The following is a 23,465-nucleotide window of genomic DNA, read 5'->3' as shown; positions in this document are numbered from 1 at the left end:
CAGTTTGTTCACCTGAACCCTACAGAGTAAAGTGGCTTCATGAGCCTCTATTACCCACATTCACAATTGTGGGAAGCACAGAGAACACACCGAATGACTACTGGATGAATCAGACATAATTCCCACCTTTTAATCTCAGTTACAAGCTTTTTGTATTTAAGACATCGATCACATATGTCATCATTTACCTACATGTAACCTGTAGAAAAAATCTTGCACCAGATTCCTCCTCAATTTATTTCAAGACACTTAGATAACTGCAAAATATCAATGCTCTCTCTTTATCAAAGACATAAATGAATAGATGGCTACATAGACATCCAACCAAAATGTTAAAAGTCAGCACTAGAATTTTCTCGAAAATAAAACTATGTTTCTTCTGAACACATGACACTGGAAAAATTCTCACACTGCTTATTAATGTATGCATTATTTATGCAATAAGTCAACAGTTCAGTCTGCTTGATTCATATGAGGTTTTTCTAAGGCTGCATCAATGCTTTCTTCAGCAGAAGCCTTCCGATGAAGATGGAACTGCTTACTAAATTCTAAATGGGCACCTGTAAACTTTGAAAGTAACTAACTAAACCAGCACTATGGCAATATCACACCCATGCATACCTCCAGTAAAAGGAGCAAAAGATAATGTTATTAAAGACTGAAAAGTATGACCGTCCCACTGTCCACAAGACAGAGAGTATATGCACTCACACAAAGCAGACCTCCATTTTATATCAAGAGTATTCTTACTTTTTTCTGGGTGGTATAGATTTTAAGACCTAAGCATGGCTTTAGGTAGGATGGATGGAAGTGGGAGTATTAGAGAGAAATTACTTATCAAATGTATAGAAAAATAATGTCACTTAAGTAGCAGACACAACTATACTGGTTGTTGGTGACATCTTCTGATCCTAACAATATGCCTACGTCAACTGTGACAATGCTCTTCTCTCTTTCCTGGCATTTGATTTTGTTTAGTATATAAAAGTAACAGAAAGCCACCTTACCTTTTTCTTCGTCTATTCGAAAAACTCCTAGACCCGATCCATCTCGGATGGAGTATCTGATCTCCCCATCTCGTCCTGCATCTTCATCATAAGCAGATACTGTCATTACTGAGGAGCCAACAGGAGCATCTTCTTTTATGAAGCCTTTATCGGCAAATATGGAGAACCGTGGGGGGTGCAGGTTTTCATTCACGTCAACGATCTCAACCTCAACGTAACACGTAGAGGACAACGAAACGGGTTTTCCTTTGTCCTTGGCCCGCACGGTCAAGTTATAAAATTGTTTCTTTTCATAATCCAGTCTTTGTACAATACGTATTGCTCCACTTATTTTGTCAACATCAAAGGTGCCGTCTCCACTGTCCAAAAGACTGTACCGTACTTGACTTGACTGGCCTAGATCAGGATCGTAGGCTTCTAGCCATGTAATAATAGTTCCCTCAGGAAGATCTTCTCGAATTTTCACATGATAATTTGAAGGAATAAACTTGGGAGGATTGTCATTAACATCTTCTACAGCCACTTTCAGAATAACTGTTGAAAATAGTTCAGGTTCTTCAGTAGGTTGGTCCCTAGCCTCAATTTTCAACAAATAAATGTGCTGCTCCTCCCGATCCAGGACCCCTACAACTTTCACAACTCCTGTCACAGAATTAATAGTAAACTTGTCTGTATCTGTAAGAAGAGAGTATTTCACTTCTCCATTAGTCCCCAGATCTTTATCAGTAGCTCCAACTTGAATTATTTCACTGCTGGGCTCTTTGTTTTCACTTACTTCAACAAAATAGCTTTCTTGGAGGAACTCTGGTGGGTTGTCATTAGCATCCAAAATTTTTATATCTAAAACGGTCCAGGCAGACTTCTGTGGTATTCCAAGATCATAGACAGTAATATTGAGGGTATATTTATCTCTTAGTTCTCGGTCAAGGGGAGATAGAATTTTCAGCACCCCTCTTTCCATATCAACAATGAAACTACTGTCCTCATTACCTCCAGAAATAACATACACTAGCTTTCCATTGAAGCCAGTATCAAGATCAGCAGCATTCACAGATATTATACTAGAGCCCACAGGCTGGTCTTCTTTTATCTCAATGCTACTGGGGAGAGTACTTCTAAACTGAGGCGCATGCAGATTCACAGAGTGCGTATCAAAGAAAGCATCCTCAACTTCTCCACGATTATGCAACTTATTTGCTTGTAAGAGTTTCTCTGCGAGCATTTTGGCAACACCAGTTTCTTCACACTGCAAGTTGACTGCTTTGCGACTACTAGCTACAGTTATGTTGATATACAAGGGTTTTGCAAAGTTCTCTCCATCTGTAGCTGTAATTTTCAAACTGTAAAAAGACATTTTAGCACCTAGGCCATCTATTAGTGACTGTTTGAGAGAAAGTACTCCAGAATTTGGGTTTAGGCTAAATAAATCCAGTTCATTTCCAGATTCAATTTGGTATCTCACCAACTGGAGCTCATCAGCATCAATAGCAGATACAGTTGTTATTTGTTCTCCAACACCAAGGTCCCTGGGGATTATTCCCTCACAATTTATTTTCTCAAACAGAGGTATATTGTCATTCAAGTTATTTAAAATAATAGTAACAGGAACTTCAACTTCTCGGCGATATGGTATACCCCAATCAGAGGCTCGAATCCTTAAATTGTAAACCCTTGGCATCAATTCATAATCCAAGTCTTCTGAGGTACTAATAATCCCACTGAAATGGTTAATCACAAATGGCAAAGGATTTAGGTTTGCAATGCTATAGGTCACATAACCATTTTCCCCTTCATCAGGGTCTTTTGCACTCACTCTCATGACACTTGTACCTACTGGCACATTTTCATCGAAGGAGGCCTTATAGGATGTCTGAGTAAATTCAGGAGGATTGCTATTCATTCCTAGTACCTTAATTAATACCTTTGCAGAAGCTCTTCTGTCACTTGTCACAACTTCAAGTTCAAAATGGGATGCATATTGTGCTTTTATGGGTTCTAACGTGGTAATAAGACCAGTGTGAGTGTTTAAATTGAATTTTACTTTTCCTGGTGTGTTTTTAAATATGTATTTTAAATGTGGGTAACTAGGCACAGCTTTCACCATTATAACAGGTGTGTTTGGAGGAGCAAATTCACTTATTTCAGCTCTATAGATCTCTTTTTCAAATCTGACAGGACCAGACTTAAATTGTGGTGATGTCACATGAACAACTTTTACAGAAGAGAATTGTGGGGGATTCCCTTTGTCTTTAGCTTGAAGGGTAAGGTTGTATCCAAAAGGGTGACCCTCCCAGTCAATGGGACCAATGGCTTTTATTCTGTATTCTTTGCCGCCCGGAACAGACCTCACTGTTTTGAACTGTTGAAGCGCATCTCCTGCAACAATACTTAATGATGCTATTTCCCCATTCGAACCGTGGTCGTTGTCCTCTACGGTTACAATTGCATATGTTGGATCTGTGTCTGATTCTGACGGAGTCAATGGAACAGCTGTAATGACAGGGGCATGTTCATTTGCTTGCTCTACATGAACCGTTAGTTTTGCCATACTGCTTATGCCACTGCTACCGTACAGCTTCAGCCCGCGGTCCACTGCAAGAATTTCCATCTCATAACGCTTAGTGTCCGAGTAGTCAAGTCTACCAGTTAGAACTACCACTCCACTAGTTGGATGTATAGCAAACACATCTGTTCTTTCTTTAAAGCTATAGTAGAACTCTCCATTTGTTCCTATATCTGCATCGGTTGCACTGACTCTTGCGATGCTGGTCCTTATTGCTGTGTTTTCAGGCAAAGAAACACTGTAAGATGTTGGAGAAAACAAAGGCCGCAAGTCATTTGTATCCAGTACCTGTATCCTGACCTTCGTGCGTGTTTCAGCATTTGTATTTTTTTCAACTGCTTTAACAGTCAGCATATAATGGTCCTTCACCTCTCTGTTAAGGATAGCTGTGTTTCCTCCCTTGGTCCGTATTCTCAAAAAGCAAAAGTTTCCAAGAACATACTCTTCAGCTTTGAACAAGTTCTCACTGTCACCAGAAATAATTTTGTATCTTATGTCCCACAGTGGATTTGTAATGTAAATGCCCATTTTCACTGGATGCCCAACGTAAGTCTTGGCTGCAGAATTCTCATACACAGTGGCATTATACTGTATTTGGGTAAATTGCATTGATGGAGCATGATGTGGCCTTTGATTTCCTTCACAGTTTCCAAAATGCTGCACCAGCAGCATCAGCAGCAACAGCATAGTCAAGTATCTTCCCATGGCAGCAATTACAAAGAAACCCTGAAACAAGAAAGAGATGCAGTAAGGCTTATGATTGTTCAAATGTTTATCAAATAAACATAGATGCTTAGTTCAGAATTCATACTTGAAAGAAAACTGTAGGTTACACATTTAGACTATATTCTTTTGTTGCAGAAAGTGTCAAAATTATTTGCAGTAATAGAAAAACAGCTAAATTAAAAACTCCTAATAAAAGCCAAGAATCCATTACATCAAAAGTCTAGGAATTACTAACGCAACACAGAGTTAAGTTCAAATGAACGTTCTCATGAAGCAACATTCTAGAAGAAATATGTCAATGCTGTCTGCTGTGAGCAAACAAACTAGGTCAGAACTAATCTGGAGTAGTGAACATTCACTCCAGTTCTCTACTTCATACATGACAATGATGTCTAGTAGAAAATTCTCCTACCTCATTTAATTTAGATTGTAAAATGACTGATGTCCAACTATGTGGAAGTAAACTGGAAGAGTTGGCTTGATATTACCATCTATTCTTTACAGTATCCAATGTGCACCAGTCCCAAGAATTACAAATAGTATAATTAGAACAGAGAATTGTATTAAATACTGAGGGAATATTGTATTGTATTCCCTCCAGCTCTGACTACCCTTGTAAGAGTAGTGCTTATCATAAAAAAAAAAATTATCAAGCACCACTAAGGCATAAAGTCCATAAGGAATAAGACATATTCCGTTATTCCCCTCTCAGAACAGATCTGAAACAAATTAGTATCAAGGGCAGTAAGAACAAGAATCTATCAAAATTACTGGATAAACATTTCAGTCGTGTTTCTCCAACACACTCCAGAAATGACATAGAGCCTAGAACAGTCAGACAGTTGCAGAGGCACATCTTCACTGGATTTGCCTTTTGAAGTCAGTATAAAATTTTTGCTACCTAAATCTAGGCAAGACTACAGTAGGAAGAAAGGCAGAAACCTCAGGAACAGGGCACCTGGGACCACCTTCTGCATCTGGGTTTACAGCAACAGTCTTTACTCCTCCAAGTCTCACAGTACAACAAATCAAAGCTTCAGAAGGCTCCCTCAACAAGTGCAAACTTTCAACAAGGTCCTGGGGGTAAAATTTCTTTCCAGCAAGTAGAAAGCAATCCAACATTTTCTTGATTACCTTGATTAAGTAGTACACATTCACTTCTTTCTCCTTTCTCTATTTGTGCTTAAATTTTTTTTCCCTTACCTATCATTCTGAGTTTTCTTCCCTGGCTGATCTGCTATACAAATCAAACTAATTACTCACTATGTCATCCTTATATTGTTCCTGACCTTTTTCTCCCCACATTTTAGCCCTAGTTTGCCCTCATCCTATTCTCTGGATGTCAATCTGTAAGTGCCTATCTTCATGCTAGTTCTGTTCACCTCCTTTAAAGTATCACATGATGTCTCCTTTCTCCACTCGTGTTTTCTCTTATAGTAGTTTTTCTCTTTCCTACCTCCTACCTGCTCAGGTAGATATGTGAAAGATCACACTGGCTGACATTCCATGGACTGACTCTGCCCACCAGCAAACATCAGAGCAAATTAATCTGCTTGTGTCAACAGTTCACTTCAAAACCTCAGAAGGAATTCAGTCACAGATATTACTAAGTCAATGATTTTGACAGGAATTTAAGACTCAGATTCACACAAACCATAGAAGTATTGTAGAGGAGTAATGAAAAGGAATATTCTTTTGAAAGGAGAAAAAAAAAAAAAGTGTGCCTGTCTTCCAAATCTAGGCATTAAGTTGCACAATCAAAACTATAAACATAGCAAACAAAAAGTGAATAAGCAAATAATAAAAAGCATTAAAGCTCTTTGAAGTTAGTCACTAGCTGGAACCAATACTTACAATGTCTTAACACTGAATAAAGAAAAGGTTGGGAGGGCAAATGAGTGAGGTTGGAACAGTCACCATTTCAATGGCTTAACAATATTATTCCTCCCCTCTCTACTTTCCTTCCCAGGCTATGATATGACCCGGGAATACAGAGGCACTTGGGAGACCAGGGCCAAAAAAAACTCTTACACACAACCAAATCTTTTCACCAAATGACTGATATCACTAACTCCAAAACTCTGAAAATTTTAAAATGCCACCAGACTGGCCTAAAAGGCAATGTTAAGAAGATTGCTTAAAACATCATTTTTAAGCAATCAACAAACCCAGCTTTTCCTCCATCTTGCTGGAATTTTGGAAGCCATCTATTACCAATGATTTATTACTAAATGATCAAATCTTATGTTGATCTGATCAGATGCCTCCCTGTTTTCTACCTCAGTTACACTAGGATTTTTTATTGTTATTATTTTTAATTTATTCTGAAGTCCAAAACTCAGCTTTACGTCTGACGCTGTAGCACTTAACTCACTGGCCACACTTATGTTTGGCAATAGGTTATTTGAGGTAGTGGATTTATAATGTAAAACATTGTATCTGTTTGTATCTTTTATCCTTTGCTTCTCACATCTCAGGCACATTAGACTGAACATATACCACACTAAGATGCATTAGGAAGTCCAAACTTCTCATTAATATTCAAAGTTGAACACACATATAGGTTTTACTATTTCTGCAAATATTTTTCTGTGCCATAATACCTTGAGCACTTTTTGCTGCTCTTCTGTAGCCCATTCAAGTCTGTTCAGAACCAGCAACAGGCAGCCCATTACAAACAATAACACAACCATCAGTAAGAGAATCTATTCCCCAGCAGCAACCCCTACGACTCATGGAGTTACAAACAAGAATGTAAAAGTATCTCTCAAGTGAACAGTTAACCACGTCAGATAAAAGCAAGTTAGCAATTTCTTTTACACAACACTATTTCCATCTTGTCATAATTTACCTAGCTACTAGAAACTAAAAAACATTGACTCCAATTATCCAAAAATCAACTTAGTATATTCTTGGAAAATTTCTAAAGTATTAAGCAGCTCCAGTTATAAAAAAAACTATTAACTACTAAGAGAAAGTATGAAAGCATTAAGATAAAGTGATAATGTGTTAGATATAAACTCAGATGGCTCATTACAGCGTGCCAAAATGACTGAATTTCAGAAACATTTTAGCCAAAGGCTACACTTTGAACTCCTAAATTTTTATTATCTTTGGAATACAACCAGTTTAGGATTTTCTGTATCCATGTTCAATACACAAGGCAACAGTTTGCTTAACAAAACATCACAGCCCTAAACTCAAAAGTGCACACCGTATTATTCTGAAAAGCTACTTTCAAGCAAACTTTGATTTCCTAACTGGAAATTATTATTCAGATAATTTTTATTTCGATGCATATCCAGATTATTTTTATTTATATGCAAATTCAGCACTGGGATATGTAAGACAGTTTTACTAATTAGTTGGAACATCATCAAAACTATTAATGCATTAAAACATTAACGTAATTTGTACATGAAAAAATATTATTGCAACTTAGAAATATGAACTATCTTCACACTAAAGGTCTAGGCATAATTTTGCAGCAAGCAGAGCTCAAATTGATAACTTACAAATTAAGATGACTGGATAAGATAGCAGTCACAAGAAAGACTGTTTCTCCTAGCAGGAAGTTTATGGTACTTAGATTTCAAAGTTTATAGTTTGAGATTTGAAAGTTGTAAGCATAAAACACAAAACTTAGTAAAGAGCAATTTCAATGCCAAGCAAGTAGAAAGAAGACCAAACCAACCTTATCTTGCTTATCATAGATACATTGAACCAACTTGCCATACATAGATACATAACGTATCTATAGGGAGCATACACTGAGATATTTATTCCCCCACCAGTGGAAATCACAGGTAGAAAACCTACCTAAATCAGGCAATATATCCAAGTCAGTCTTAGTCTCACTGCTATTCTTTTTCTACATGCAATCTCTACCAGTCAAGTCCAGAATAACCTACCAACCAAGCAAAACATTAACCATGCTTATTTACCATAAAGGTCAGTTTTGATCAGCACACCCAACTGATGCTGTCTGACAGAAAGGCACTGTGAAACTAAACAATCATGACAGGATTTCTAGTGTAGCAGTCAATGAGAGATCGTGAGACTTTGCAAGCTGCACTAATTGTGGTTACACCTACCCTTTCAATTGTTTAAAAGGAATTATTCATGTAGTCTGATGGGAAAAAAGAAATACCAGGTTTAGCTGTTTCAACATGCATAACTTTCCAATCAAACAAATTACAGTGTCTTTTGCTTTTCAGAGGGGGAAGGTGTCTGGTTTGGTATTCAGAAAACTAACACATGATGAGAGTGTATGGTAGTGTTACTTTAGTAAAGCTGGTGAGTTATTCAAAAAATGTACATTGTCGCAGAGATTAACATAACAGTTTCAACTTGTGACTAACGTCCAGTAAATTCTATGTTTGTATTCCCCACATCATGAGTTAATCTCATGAGATACTTTGATTTATGTTTTCGAGATATTAGCTGCTAAAAGGAAAATGTAGCAGCTATCAAAGATTCTGAAACAGCAGCAGTCAAAGATTCTGAAACCAGAATGAAACAAAGATTCTCATGGAGATTTTCGACTGTTTGCCTGTAGGCAGTTACTTACTGGTGTATCTAATATGAACTCATCAGCTGTTCATAGGAAAAGTACACCTCTAATCTCTGTGAATAACAGTTTGACCGAAATTTAGCATGGCACCCTAAAATTTCTGATAACAAAAACAGTTCTACTCATTTTGAATTCAGTTTTAAACTTAAAAAAAAAAAAAAGGAAATCTTCGAGAGTTTAAAGCCACCTTGTTTACTCGAACTGATAGCAGAGTTAACTTAGCCATACAAAGTTCTTTAGCATGCTTAATTTAAAAAAAAACAGACCACCCTTCTTCTGGGATGACTACTAATGCACACCTTTCAGTATCCTAAACAGGATTTTAGAATTCCACAGTGAATAAAACAAAAACTTTTAAAACAGTTTACAGCATGCAAGTAAGATATTTACTCACTAAATAGCTGAATTACTTCCACACGGTTAGAAAAGCAAATAGGAAATTCACATCTATTATACAACGTTTTTTTCTTTTACAGAAAGACAGCAAAGGTGGTAAAAGAATACAGGTAGTGTTTCCTATGCCACTCCCTAGGAACAACTTGTATGCAAGTATTTAAACCGCAGGAAAACCTGCTGCTAGAAGGCAGCATTTCTTTAACTTATTAATGCTTTTCCAAAAATAAAAGAAGTTTTCAACAGGGCGACACTAACAGCGGTAAAATACAGAGTCACTTACTGACGAGAGAGACTAAAAAGTGCGTCTTTCAAACATAATTTTATTCAACTGCCCTAAAGAAGAATAAAAGAAGCAGCAGAAGCCGACTGATGAGTGCAGCTGGGCTCTTCCGGGGAGCCGCTGCCAAACGTCGGGTCCTGGCGGGCACTGCCCTTTACCTTTCGGAGCAATCCGGCGAGGAACGCGACGAGGGACGCAGTGTGGAAGTGAGAACAAAGGAAGAAATTCATCCCAAGGTACTTCTCACCCGCCGCGAACCGCCCCTGCCGGCTCACCCGGGAATGAAGTTTGCAATAGCCCATCAGAAGCGCTCAGACACTTGCCTCAGGGAAAAGCACCACCGCCAGCTCTTTTCCTCTGCCCAGCTCAGGCGGAACCTGCCCGCTAAAGTCCTGCTGGCTATCCGTGGAGTGCGGCCCCAGCTCCAGCCCGGCCGGCCGCCGCCAGCCGCGGGGGGAACGGGGCGCCAGGGCCCGCGATGCGCGGCGGGGGCAGGGTAGGGGGCCGGCGCCGTTCGCAGCCCGTCCCACCGGGGCCCGCAGCACGAGGCGGCCGCTCGCCCAGCGCCTCCGGGCAGCCTCGTCCCCGTCCCGGCCTCGCCTCGGAGCCTTAACTTCCCAAGGGGTCCGCGCCGCCCAGCGCCCACCACCCTCCCCCACCGCCAAAACTTCTCCCAACTTTCCGGCTGGCCCAGCGCTCACCTCTCTGCGGCTCGCTGCCTGCGGGGCGGGGGCGAGGGCGCGGGCCGGGGCCAGCCCCGCACGGTGCCCGCCGCGCCGCTCCCCCTTTCTTGCCCGGCCACCAGCGCGCCTCGCCGGGGCCTCTCCGCCCCCTGCGGGCCGCGGCGCCCCCCGCCGCCGGATTCCTCCGCGGCGCTGGACGGCCGCCCCTCCGGAACTCGTTTCTGCGGCGCTCGGCTGGAGCGGCGGCAGCCCTCGCACCCCTGCCCGGCCCCGCCGGGGAAGGGCGAAACGCGGAACAGAACAGCGGGGGAAGGGCGAACAACAACCACCCGGTGGCCCGAGGCTGGGGGAACGCCTCACCGCCGCCGCGTTCGCCCCGCTCCTGCACGACGGGAGCGGCAGGGAATCGGGTGCCGGTCTAGGGACGGGGGCGACTTCGCGTACGGCGAAGTTTTCCCCCAGAAAGGCTACTCAGAAACTTCGGAAAGCTGCTACCGGGGGTGTCTTACGACGATGGCAAGGGAGACCGTCAGAGCCCGCGTGAACACGCGGTCCTCTGCTGTCCGAGGAATAGCGGGTGGCCGGGACGAGTCCCGCGGTGCCCGCCCGCACCGCTGGTACCCAGGAGCGCCCAGCGGCGACCGCAGCGCCTCGGCGACCGCTGCCCTTCCCACAGGCGGCCGGGATGCCGCCCCCGGACCGCGCCGGCGGGCTTGGGCGCACGCCTCCCCACCTCGGCTGGGCTGCGCTGGACGAGCCGCCGCTTAACGGCCGGGCGGAGCAGGGAGGTCTCAGCAGAGGCCAAAAGCGACTGGCGTCTCCCACGGTTCCCCGGCACCGCTGTAAGGAACGGCGCCCTGCTCCGGCGTCGGGAAAAGCATCGGCAGAGAGAGGGAGTGCGGAGCCGGGTATACGGCCGGGAGAGCACAGCGGCGACCACCCTGCGGCCCGCCGACAGGGTAGGGGCTACCAATCCGTACCCTCAAGAGAAAAAGCGCCCTGCCGGATTCATGCTGAAGGGATATCTGGCAGTCTGTCAGCCCTCCGTTAAAGATTAATACTCCGAAACAGTCCTTGAAGGATTCCCCGCTCATTAATAAGTGATCACACTTAATAACTATCAAATGTTTGTCTGGGGAATCATGTCCCAGCGGACTCACGACGAAGCCGGGTTGCAGGAAGGAGCCGCCAGCGGGGGCGCATTTACCACGCATTAGCCCCGCCACGTCTTTTATTAGCCACATAAATAAATACAGCCAGCGGCGGAGGGAGCCCCTCTCCAACCACAGCCTCAAGGGCCAAGGGCTGCAGGTCAAAAGGAACCAACCCCGTCAGAAGGCGCTGCCTCGCAGGGTCACCAACCCGCGGCCGGACGGCTCCGCCCCGTAGCGCCCGCGCCCCCTCCCCGGGCCGGCCCTGCAGCCCCCGGCCCCGGCTGCCCCGCAGGAGCGGCGGCGGCGCAGTTCCGCGGCGGCCGGGCAGGGGGCGCCGCGCCACAGCGCACGGGCGGCGGGCACGGCTCCGGCCCCGGCTCCGCCGGAGGGAGCGCGACCGAGCCGGCAGCGATGAGCCCGGCCCCGGCTGCGGGGCTCCGGGTCGGGAAACTTGAGCCTCGCTCTCACCGTGAAGGGGGAGGTAAAGCTTGGTACCTTCCCCTCCAAGGTACACGTAGCTTTGCATAGAGTCGATGAGCGGGTATATATACACGTATTGATATATACATAAACATACAGACTCTAGACAGTTAAAAACCACGCGTTGAATCGAAGACCCTACTGTTTTCAGTAATGCAACAAATTAGAGCACTAGAACTCTCAGGGGAATCATCCCTCTCAGCACCCTGCTGATAATAAACTCATTAAACAAAGAACTCACCAGACCAGCTGGACTCGGCACTCTTCTCACAAAGTCCGCTCCAGCTCAGTTCATGTCCGCACGCTTCCTCCTCCCGCTTTCTTTTTTGTCCTCGGGAGAAAGCACGAGCAATGCTCCGGTGCCCACACGCCTCTAGAGCGTGAACCCCGCGGTGGCCCTGGCGCTCAGCGCGGCCCCGGCGCGCAGCCAGCGCGGCGCCCGGCCCCGCCGCCACAGCGCGGCATGTAGGCTCCGACCCATCCGCTGCTTGAAACTTGAACGAGGCGGGGAAGGAAAAATACACGGGGAGTGGGAGAAGAAGAAGAAAAAAAGAAAAAAAAAGGGAAAGAAAAAGAAGAAGAATAAAGGCGAGAGGGAGGGAGAGATCCAACTTTCTTAAGACATGTCCAGGCAAAGAACGGGCAGAGTTGAGGAGTTACAGCAGCGGAGAGAGTGAGAGTGGAGACGCTGCACCGGATCGTCGACTCCTTCCCTCCTCCCTCCTTCCCCCGCCTCCCTCCCTCCCTCCTTCCCTCCCTCTCTCTCCGTCTTCTTTCGCACTCTGTCCGTCCCCCTCGGACCCTGCTCACGGCAGCACCACCCCCTCCCTGCCCTCGCCGATGCAGTCGGCGGCGAGAGGAAGCAGCGCGCAGCTCTGTGCGCCCGCCCGGTTCCGCGCGGGGTCTTCGGCGCGCACCGGGGCCGCGGTCGCCCTCCCTGCCTGCCTCCCGCAGGTGAGGCGCCGCGCAGTGCCCGGCACGCCTCCGCCGCCTCGGCCTCCCGCCGCCGCAACTCTCCGTGGCCGCCGCCGCTTGGAGGCCCCGCTGGCTCCGCCGCCGCAACGCCGCTCGACTCGGCGGGACGGCGCTGCCCCCGCCGCACGCTGCGGGCTCCCCGCAGCAGCGCCTGGCGGCTCCTTCTCGGCGGGGCACAGCCACGAGCTCAGCCGGGAGGCTCCAAGCGGGCTGAGCGCGGGAATTTCCCACTCTCGCCCGGCCACGTTAAGTCAAGAATTCCCTCTCCTCTCCTCTCCTCTCCTCTCCTCTCCTCTCCTCTCCTCTCCTCTCCTCTCCTCTCCTCTCCTCTCCCTCTTTTATTCAAGGGAGGTGCATTTCTCAAAGCACAGCAAAAAAAAGTGCAGAATGGCAGCTCCTTCTTCAAAACAGTGCGTCACAAGCAAGCAAGATGTATTTATAGTGTGGTTCTCCCTCATCCAAAATCAGCCCCAACCATTTACTCTTCTCCGACAAAGTTCAGGAGATGCTGCAGTGCCTAGTGGCAGCGATTTGTTGAAAGGAGCAGCCTCAGAAGGTCCTGAATGGTGTGGTTTATGAAATTTTGGGAAAAAATACAGAAAATGCTTTAAAAGTTGTTTGTCTGAGAGACATAGTGTAAAGTTAATTTGTAAAGCACTTTCAGATTCTCACAAAATAAAATATTATTTTTCTAAATGATTTATCCCTAAGGATCTTAAAGTCATGGCCTTCTTCCAGAAATCAAATTGGTTTTTGAAGACATTGGATCATTATTTCCTATAAGATACACCACTAAAATCTATCAGCCAAATGATCATGCAGGATTCTAGGATAGGAAGAGCAGATACAAACTGCAGTATATAAATATTAAGTACATTTCCAAATAGTGCATACATGTCATTTCAGTCTAGGAATGTTCACTTTGAGCAAACCTCTGGAAAGTTTAATGTCAAAATTCTCTGTCCTTATAGATTTCCACAGCAGACACAGCTGACTGATTTATTTAGCATCTCATCTTCTTTCTAAAGACCCTAAATGGAATTATACTGAGTCCTTATCCAAGTGCCACTGGGCCAAATGACCTTTTCTTCTGTGAAAACTGCTTCAAAGCGAGTTGCATAAAATAAACTGCATTGAAAATAGCATTCCAGAAAAGGACTAAAAGGGAAACACTTTAAACCATTATAGCTAAGGGCTAGAAACAAATGTAAACCACACTTCTACTCCCTACAGTTGCAAATATTTTGTAATTTTGGAGTATGAAATTTCCTACCTTTCAGATTCGTTACCATATTGTGGTTGATTGCTGAGTTAAGAAACAAAAGGTCAGGACCACAGATTGCTTACATTTCTGTCTAAACTTTAATTCCTAATGCCCGGAGAAGTGGTAGAATTGCAACAACCTCCTGTAAGTTGGACAGGAATATCTGTGAAAAGTGTCTGGTAAAGATAACAAAAAATTGGAGGCTTCTGATTTGGATCTCCTACTAGACATGCTATGCTGACAGTAAGAATATTAGAAGAAGAGTGAAGGGATACACCATCCTTCTCCAATAGTGGGTAATGGTGCTTAGCCCTTCAGATAAAGTGATGGAGCCATGATGTCCAGGAAAGTATATTCATAAGTCTGCTTAATATAGATAGGTTTACCTTCTAAAGTAGGTTTCTATCATCTTAAATAATATTGACAAAGCAATTTTGATACTTACTGAATATTCTATTTCCATTTTGTGTTTTCTCTGCCCTTAATTTTTTTTCTTGGAAATAGTGTCAATAAACCTGTTATAATTATCATTTACTTTCACTATAATGTGAAAGGGTATCTTTGTGATATGTTATGCCAAAGAAAATTCATATATTCTATTATATTTTGCTAACCTATAGGAAAGGTACTAAAGATAATACTTGAAATCGCACTTGGGTGTGTAGGACACCATCCACATTGCTGAAAATCTTCCAATCTTATAACCATTGCAGCAAAATATGTTTGGTCTCCCTGTCATGTATTAACATATGTCTGTCCTTATCAAATTGCCTAAGATGAAACACGTTTCAGCTCAGCTGTCGATTAAAAGAAAAAAAAAGAATTATCTGGACTCGACTGTTTTCTTTCAAGAGAAATAGGAATTGTTCAACTTAGGAATGTCTCAAACACTGAAATAGAAATTGTATTTCCACATAATCATAATCTTAGCCAATACCATCTTGTTCTAAGACATTATGGCACTAACACTCTTCTCGCTAATGTATCTTAAAACCTAGCAGATTTCAACTCTTGTTTGCTATATATTTAACAAAGAGGAGCTGATAGTTAACCGGGCGAGATCAGAAGTAAATACCAAACTCAAGTGTCCTCCAGAGAAAATTTCCTGCTCCCAGCCCAAGGTATGCACTTGGGGAATGATACCTGAAGTACTTTGGACTGATTTCTCAGCTCCCGTTTTGTTAAAGAGAAGATAGTTTTAAGTTGTTGCGACTTCAGCTGCATAAAACTTTGAAAATCAAAACTGGCACTTTGAATTGCACCGGCTCAGGGATGGCCAAGGGGAGGATAGCTCTCTCTTGGTTTCTATGAGGGTAAACCACTTGCTATTGCTACACAAAGTGCAGCTTGAAAAAAAAAAAAAAGCACTTTAGAACACAAAGCAACCTGTGACTCAAGGGCAATAAAGGGGCCATAAACATCGATTGTCTGTGACAGAGGGCAAAACCATCTTTTCAGTAGAGAGGTCAGACACAGTTTCCAGTGAGTTCTTTGTCAATTAAATATGAACTGACCTGATTGGTTTTACAGTAAGAACTAAATTCTGTACAGTACAAAAGGCCAGCACAAAACCTGTACTCTATCTGAACTGCATTTATAAGAGGAGGAAGCTGTTTGGTGACACTTCTGGTCTGGTTGTCCTCCTTTTCCTCTTCTGGTCTTAGGAAGAACTCCTCAGACCTCAATTAGCTGTAGCCTTTGGAAAGCAAAACAAAACAACTTTCCAAAACTTCATAATTATCCTTTCCCTGGCCTGCAGTTGAGGATATATACTCCTTTACCACTCTAGTTTGTTTCCTGTCTAGTAAATGCAGACCTGGGCAATAAAAACTAATTCTGTCTTTCTGGCTGTTCTTGTCTGCTCTTTGAAAACTTGGGTTGAGCTACAAATGTCCATTTCCCTCTACTTCCCCCCATCTGCTGTTTACAGGGGGGAAAGGGGGCAAGTTCTATGAAATACACATTTGAGAGAGTGCTGACATTTTCTTACCTAAACCAAACTTTTTCAAAACCCCTGAAAATCTTTAGGATTATCTTAGCATACATCTCTTTATCTGACAGAATTTGGGCAAGGATATTTAACTTTTCATATTTTAATTATTTTTATTGACTTTCTTTTACCCTAGAGAATTATTACTGCGTAAAATATCAGTGACTATTTGATTAGGTATTCTTTCACAGTGCTATTCAAGACTTCCAAGGCAGCAATGTCAAAATAATAGTCATATATCAGCTTTGGTATAATGAAATGCTAAGCAATCTCAGCTACTTGACAATCTATTGTGTGCCCTGTGAACCTAAAGAGGAGTTTACTGAGGCAACTCAATCATTAAACCTACAAGCTACAACTATTTGTGGATGTGTGTTAAATACACACATATGCAATACTAAAGAAAACCTGGAGCAATGCGACCTAGGAAAAAAATTAAACTTAAAAGATTTTGGTCCTGAAAAAATTGCTCCTAAATCCAAAATTAAGGTGTGAAGAACTATGGAGAAAAGTAGAGAGACAAGTGACCGGTACTCGTAAACATTTGAAATTATTTTGGACTCTGCATAAGCAATAGATTTACCTAAAGTTCCTTGGTTGGTAGGATGGCTTTAATTTATCACAGGATTACTAATGGTGGAATGTATTACTCTGAACGTTTTCAAAATTCTTCATGTTTTAAGATAAAGGAAAGGCATAGGTGATCTACTGAGACCAAGTCATCATGTCTCTTATTTTAGTCATCAGTCCTTTTTAATAGATTAGCTGTAGACTTACAGCTTATAAATCTATAGCATTAAAATATATAGTATGTACATCTAGAATCCAATCAACTTCAGTTTACTGCATGCCTCAAAGAAATTTTCATTGTGCTGGCATCTACCATGTCATAAACTTCATGGTTTTTTAAGACTAGATAGCTTATTTGTCAAAATTTAATTAATCTTAGGTTAAGGTTTGGTTTAGGATTTGCAAATCCAAATAGTTAAAAACCTAGATGACTTCAGAATTTTGAAAAGCTGGTAGATAGAAAGGTAGCTGTTTTCTGTCATCACTAAGGCTCAATGTTTTTTCCACAGAATAGAATATTATATGTGATTCTTCTGCTACAGTTAATCTGGACGCACAGCTAAGAGCCCTTAGATTTCATCAAGATTAAGATTCCAGGTCTTCACTGGTAGTTTTTATCCCATTTTACTAATATTAGGATTAATTTCTGATTAAGCTTCGTGTGTGTGTATCCAGCTTCTAAAGGTCAATGTATTTGGGAATATTATTTCATCAAGTGTAAGAGAAGACTCTCTTAACTAGAAATTCCCATTCCACATGATATCCTATGTACTGTAAACTGAGTTGTTTGGTCCAGAAAGGATTTTTACACACACACACACACACACACTCTTTCTTCCTTTGCTTGCATGGTATTCTTCTCTATGTTATTAATCAAAATCCAATTTAAATCAATTAAAATAATCTGAGTTCAATGAAAAACTATTGGATTTTGGAAGTGCCTGAATATTTAAGGACAAAAAGAAGGTGCTCAGCAGGACAAGTCCCTTTTCCTTTTAGCTGTCTAGTTCAAGCACGGTGTCATAGCAAGGAGGAGAGAGTCTCTGCTGTTAGGATGGTTTATCAAAAGGATACACAGTTATCCATCATGAGTCATGGAAAGAATAATGGCTGCAGGAGTACCAGGGGGCGGTTCCCTACTTCTGGAAACATTGCTCCTCCAGCTCAAATAAATCCAGTAAGTGAAATGAGAACCTCTCCTTGAGACAAGAGCACAATGGCCAGAGAAAAAATCTTTATGAACTCTTTTTATTTGTTTTCTGTCTTGCCTAGGCACCATTAAGTCAGCTACTCTATTTTAAAAGCTAATAAAATCTACTTTTCCTGTATTTGAAGGTAATTTACTATCCATTTTTGGCAGCTCTGTGTAAGAAAAAAGTCTTGGTCCATCCACTCTACCTGACTTGGCTTTCCATCACAATTCTTGACATAGAGCAGTGTAATTTCTTTTCTGGTATATGCAAAGGAATTGTGTTGCCAAAACAAAATTTCAAAAGAAAAGGATTAATATGGTTATTCCATATAAAAATTATCTGTCTCATATTCTCTGTATCACTCAATAGGATTTGACAACCTGTTTTTTTTTGTTTTATTTTTCAGCACACATTAACCTTCTGTCTCTCTTTCATAATAAAAAAAGAGAATATCATTTGCTGCCTTCTTTACTCTTTCTTTTTTTTTCAAAGTTCTGTATTTTAAATAGCTAAATCATTAAAAGCCTCACAGAATGTCTAAGATCAATATAACACATCATCTTCTATAATAAAGCTATGCCATATTTAAGTCGTAGTTTATGTTATTTCTACTACTCTATACTATCTTTAGTATACTCTTATGGCACATCAGATAGGTTATTACTATTTAAATTAGCCAAATAATGAATGCCATAGAAGTGTTAATTCAGCCCAATATTGTATCCCTTTGAATGTATGGAAAAATTCCCTCGTATAAATGGGATCACATGAAGAGCAATGTCTGTTAAATAAATGCATATATCAAAATAGGATTTAACTAAGAATCAATATCAATGTATCCCATTTTCACATCATAAGTGTATATAAGTGTGTCAGTCACAAGAAATATATTGTGTCCTTTTGTGTTTGTAATTGCAACATCATTGCTTATCCACAGCGAGTTATAGAGTATGCCTTCAGGCATGAATTGCCCTTAAAATAAAATTCTACTGTACTATTATTTTATATTGACAATCTTTATAAAGCTAGTGTCTTGGAAGCTGAAGCTGTGTAATAAAACTTGCATGCCACCTAAACACAAGTCCTTAGCAGTTTCTTTAAGTTCAGAAAAAATTGTCCTTGTTTTAGCCCGAACTACAGAGAAAGATATATCTGCCAAGAGGATCTTACCTGGGGAGCAGAAAGAAGAAAGTAGATTGGTGAGGTAGAATGAGTGAAGTTCAACAGATGAGTTTCCTGAGAGAAAGAGAATGAAATATTTTCACTTTCAGAAAAGGTACTATGTGAGCTACAGAGCTGGCATTCAGTTCAGATGTTTGAACTTACCATTGTACCAGGGAATTTTTGCAGGTTTCATGCAGATATTTCAACTAGCCAATGTAATTAGGTCTATTTGTACCTTGAAAGCAGAGGTAACCAGTAATAAATTCTTGTGGTGATTCATTCGTTTGTATGCATCTTGCACAGATGGAATTTTTCAGACCTGTGGAAGCAGCATTAGATATCTTATTCAAGGCTGATGAGTCAAATACTCTACCAGGCCTATCACAATATCCAAAATAAATCACAGTGCTGCCATGCTGCCCAAAATCTGGAAGAAAGTGTATTTCCACATGTATTTTATCCCACAGAAGCTGATTAATTATTAATAATAATAAAATATATTTCAGTTAATCAAGATCAGTCCAATGAAGCAGGGTTATAAGTAAAAAGATTACTTTAAATTTGGCATTTTCAAGGCTTTGTTTAAAATAAAATTATTTTGAAGAAAACTCATACCTAAACCTGTTTTTCATTGCTTGGCATTGTATCTTTTCTTTTCCCCACCCCTCTTTCCGTTCTAACAGGTTTTAAGGATATTTCTGCTAATGCTGTCTATCTCAACTTTCCTGTGTACTTATCACTTTATAACTGTAATAGGAAACCGAGTACATAATGGAAGGCTGGCTTTGATGATAACTCCTTCTCTGCTCACGAGTTATTGACTTTTCTTCCTGCTTAGTTTTCTCTCCTATTACTGTTACCACCATAAGTGTTCAGGAATAGGGCACTCCATTGCACTTTCATTTGAACTTTTTCTGAAAATCCAACTGAGATCAGAAAAATATCTTATCAAGTGTTTCCTCATTATAAGTAAGAGGCCTTTCTGTTTCAGGAGGTGTTGGTTTTGAAACTTCCTGCAAATGCACTGAATTCTGATTGATTTTTTTTAGCATTTTTGAGCTGTAAAGCCCATCACTTCCATTTTTATGTGTTATATTATCAAGACACTGTTCAAATAAAACAATTCTAAGGTTTGCATGTGTTTGACTAGAAGCATTTTTACAGTAGCATCTTTAATTGGTGACCCAAAGAAAACCATATAAAATAAATGCAAGAATTTATCATTACCTTTACTTTCATGTCAGGGTAGATGCCAGGAAATCAAAAGCAATTGAGTGTTTATCTGTCAGAAATCACTGCCACAATGCTCTCATAGTCCTTTGCAAAATGAAAGCAAAATTCAAACTGGAAAATGACTTGCTACTTTCCCAGCAATGGAATAAGTTTGTTTATTCAGTAAGTAACTATGTTTGTGCTAGAAGGAGATAAGTTTTTTACCAAACTACTTGAAATATTCTGGCTATCTTCTTATTTCATTACCAGAGGCAGCAGGCAGACACTACATTATGTGAAACTATTGCAGCCTTCTTGTCTTCAAGTCTTCTCATCTTGCATGATTTAAACAGTAAAATAGATTGTTAAACTGCTTAGTCTGTGTGGTGACAAGGGCTGTACAACTATCTAACTGCATAAATAAAAGTACATATTAAAATTTTGTTTGGTTCTGTCCTTCTGTCTGATGAAAATGTTTTCAATCAGGCAGGCTCATTGAAAAAAGATTATACTTAATTAAATTTCAGTGGCTATAACAGAGCACTACTTGATTGTATTATGTTAACTGTATTTGTAAAATATGTTATGAATATTTTGTGCTTTTTAATATTTGGCAGCACTGACTTCTCTATTCAGTTTTGATTAAAATATTTTGCTAGAGTATCTTCACACACAGTGGACTGTATTTCTTATTTAGTATTTATTCCAATTGTGCTCTAATTGCAAACATCACTGCACAGAAGAGTGAAAGCTCTGATCATGAAAGAGTTTTTCAGCATTTTGATGACTTATCAAATATAGAAGTTAAATTTTCTGTATCTTCCCAATCATCATGCAGTAGTTTAGAGTTTAGTGGAAAAAAAATTATTACAGAGTAAAAAGGCTATCTGAGATGAAGGATACTCCAGGGAGTAAGAATGGAATTTTTACAGCCAAGTCACTGGCTTGAATGTGGCCCATTTCAGTGGAGGCTGAATATACAGGCCTTTTGGTAGCTCATTGCTGGCTGTAAGAAATATGTTTGTGAATCAATCTAGTTTTGTGTAGATGTGTGTTTAGGATGCAAAAAAAGGCTTTATACATGTTTAACATTTCAGAAGACAAAAAGGGATACTTCTAGAGACTTTCCTAAAAGACTAAAATTTTTGCTGAAAATGCAAATGAGTGGGGAGAGCAGTGAGTGAAGCCTGTACTGCCATGCCTCTGTGTTGCTTTGGACATCAAGGACTTCACTTTTTCAGACTATTTGCAGATCATTACAGACAATAATCCTTTCTTAAAGTTACCTGGTTAAATATAAGGAGAAATTCTGTGTCTATTACTGGACAATGCTCCTTCCATGAGAAAAATCCATTTGCAGAATTGGACCCTAAATAAAATTCAAGATCAAAAAATGTTTATTATGGTCTTAAACCATAGCAGAATCAATAATGTTTCTTGATTAAAGTAAATTCAGGAAAAAATGTCACATCCGAGCCCAAGGAAAATCTTTTCATTATTTATTTGTTAAGATGACGTATATAAGATTTCCAGCAGTGAATTATTAAAAACAAAAAGAGTTAACCAATGACTGAGCTATATTTAACTTCCTTTTTCTGTTTGATTAAGATCTTGAAATATTTCTTTAAGCTAGTCTATGTAATAAGGTCTAGTGTAAGACCTCCATAGTTTATTTGTGTATGCAGTGCATTCAGTTATTAAAGAAATATTTTGTTTGTCTACTTAATACCATGACGAGCCTTTCACTAGTTAATATATATCCTGACACAATAGCAGAAAGACAGACACAAATATGCTTCTCCTTGCAGTTCAAGTTATTTCTTTTAAGAAAACCAAACCCTTGCTTTCTTTGATTATTTCCCTCCACCCCAGAAAATGCAAAAGCGATGTCTGTCCTTTGAAATATTTTTCATTGTGTTGTGCTGCATTGCCTTCCAGATGACAATGTGAGATTGTTTGCAAAAGCAATCAATTATATTACATAGAATTTGCAGTTGTTCCACGTCCTAAAGTGCTAAAAAGAGATCCCTCCATGATTTCCTCCATGTTTTTGTCGTCGTGGTTAAGAAATTACTCAAAGGAGAGGAGCTGAGAGGAAGACAACACCAGTGAGGAAAGATTTGCAACTAATTCCAGAATGGGTTTTGTTCATGCCAGGGAACATGCAGGAAACAAGGACAAGGATTCACTGCTACCACTGTAATGCTCAGTGGCCTCATAGGAAAAGTAGTTATTGATAAGGATTAAATGGCTGGCCTGGGTGTGTTTATTGGCCTAGGTGTGCCCATTAAGAAATGGATGGTTTGCTCTGTGTGAGAAGTTTTCCTTTGGCTCTTCTAATCACAGCTGGGTTGATATATTCTCTTTGCTTCAACAAGATTTTTTTTTGGATGTGACCTATCTGAACAAGAACACCCTCAATTTCTTGAGAAGCTCAGTTGGTGCTGCTTTATTTAATTCTCTCTCATTACATTGTTTTTCCTATATCTGTGGCCATGAAATATACTTCTTCATAGCTCCCTGAACCCAGATGAAATCACTGTCTGAGCATGATACAAGACTCCTGAATGTTTTTAGGGAACATGTGGGATAGAAGGTATCCTGGGCAAGTAAAACTCACAATTTGAGCATTTTCTTTATCTGACTATAAATAGCAAGATTTAAGAATGGAAATTTTAAATTCATTGGATAATTAGATAAAATAAGTGCACTTAGTAGCGCAGAGTCTGATGCTATTGGCACTTTAGCTTTGCAGTTTTTCTTCTGCATTTCCTTTGCAGAAGAAAAGTAAAAAATGTAGCAAAGCTACCCTTCTAGCATGGGTCCTTTCATCATGGAACCATCCTACATCATTGATCCCTCTCCAAATCCAGTGCTATGAGTCTATGTAACTACCATCTTACACATCATGTAGCCATTGTTTACTCCACAATTTCAGTGTGTTTATTTTTGTAATAACACTTTGTGGTTAGAAGGTTTCAGTATATTCATTTTGTGAGAAAGAGAAACACAAAGAACACCTTTTATTAGCATGCCCAGGTCCAATATTACAATTACTTCAATGCTAAAATGTCACTGAATAATATTGATATTCAAATACCTAAGGGCCATATCCTAAATTATTAGTTGTGAAATATTGAGACACAAAAATAACTCAGGAAAGTCAGAACAACAATAATTAATATTTATGGGAGACGACATTGGAGCCAACAGCATGTTCCTATATGTTTTTGTG

The 23,465-nt window shown here is 40.8% G+C and overlaps 1 protein-coding gene across 9 annotated transcripts in view; it reads right to left on the bottom strand.

Moving 5' to 3' along the window:
• Positions 1-12,553, bottom strand: part of FAT1 (FAT atypical cadherin 1) — a 105,528-nt gene extending 92,975 nt beyond the window's left edge. For 5 of the 9 annotated variants that reach the window (XM_038134435.1, XM_038134428.1, XM_038134429.1 and 2 more), the window contains exons 1-2: positions 9,704-9,827; positions 1,008-4,296 (exon numbers count right to left, since the gene is read on the bottom strand). In XM_038134435.1, the coding sequence (XP_037990363.1) occupies positions 1,008-4,296; positions 9,704-9,775 (3,361 nt within the window). In that variant the 5' untranslated portion in view covers positions 9,776-9,827. Of the gene's footprint in view, positions 1-1,007; positions 4,297-9,703; positions 9,828-9,868; positions 10,223-10,246; positions 10,476-12,103 lie in introns of those variants that run through there. The other 4 variants (XM_038134432.1, XM_038134431.1, XM_038134433.1 and 1 more) reach the window with 4 other exon arrangements.
• Positions 12,554-23,465: the final 10,912 nt, after the last annotated feature.

The sequence above is a fragment of the Motacilla alba genome, chromosome 4, assembly GCF_015832195.1.
Source record: "Motacilla alba alba isolate MOTALB_02 chromosome 4, Motacilla_alba_V1.0_pri, whole genome shotgun sequence".
NCBI classification, from domain to species: domain Eukaryota; kingdom Metazoa; phylum Chordata; class Aves; order Passeriformes; family Motacillidae; genus Motacilla; species Motacilla alba.
The sequence above is the reverse complement of the archived record's forward strand: the minus strand, read 5'-3'. Positions and strand labels throughout refer to the sequence as shown.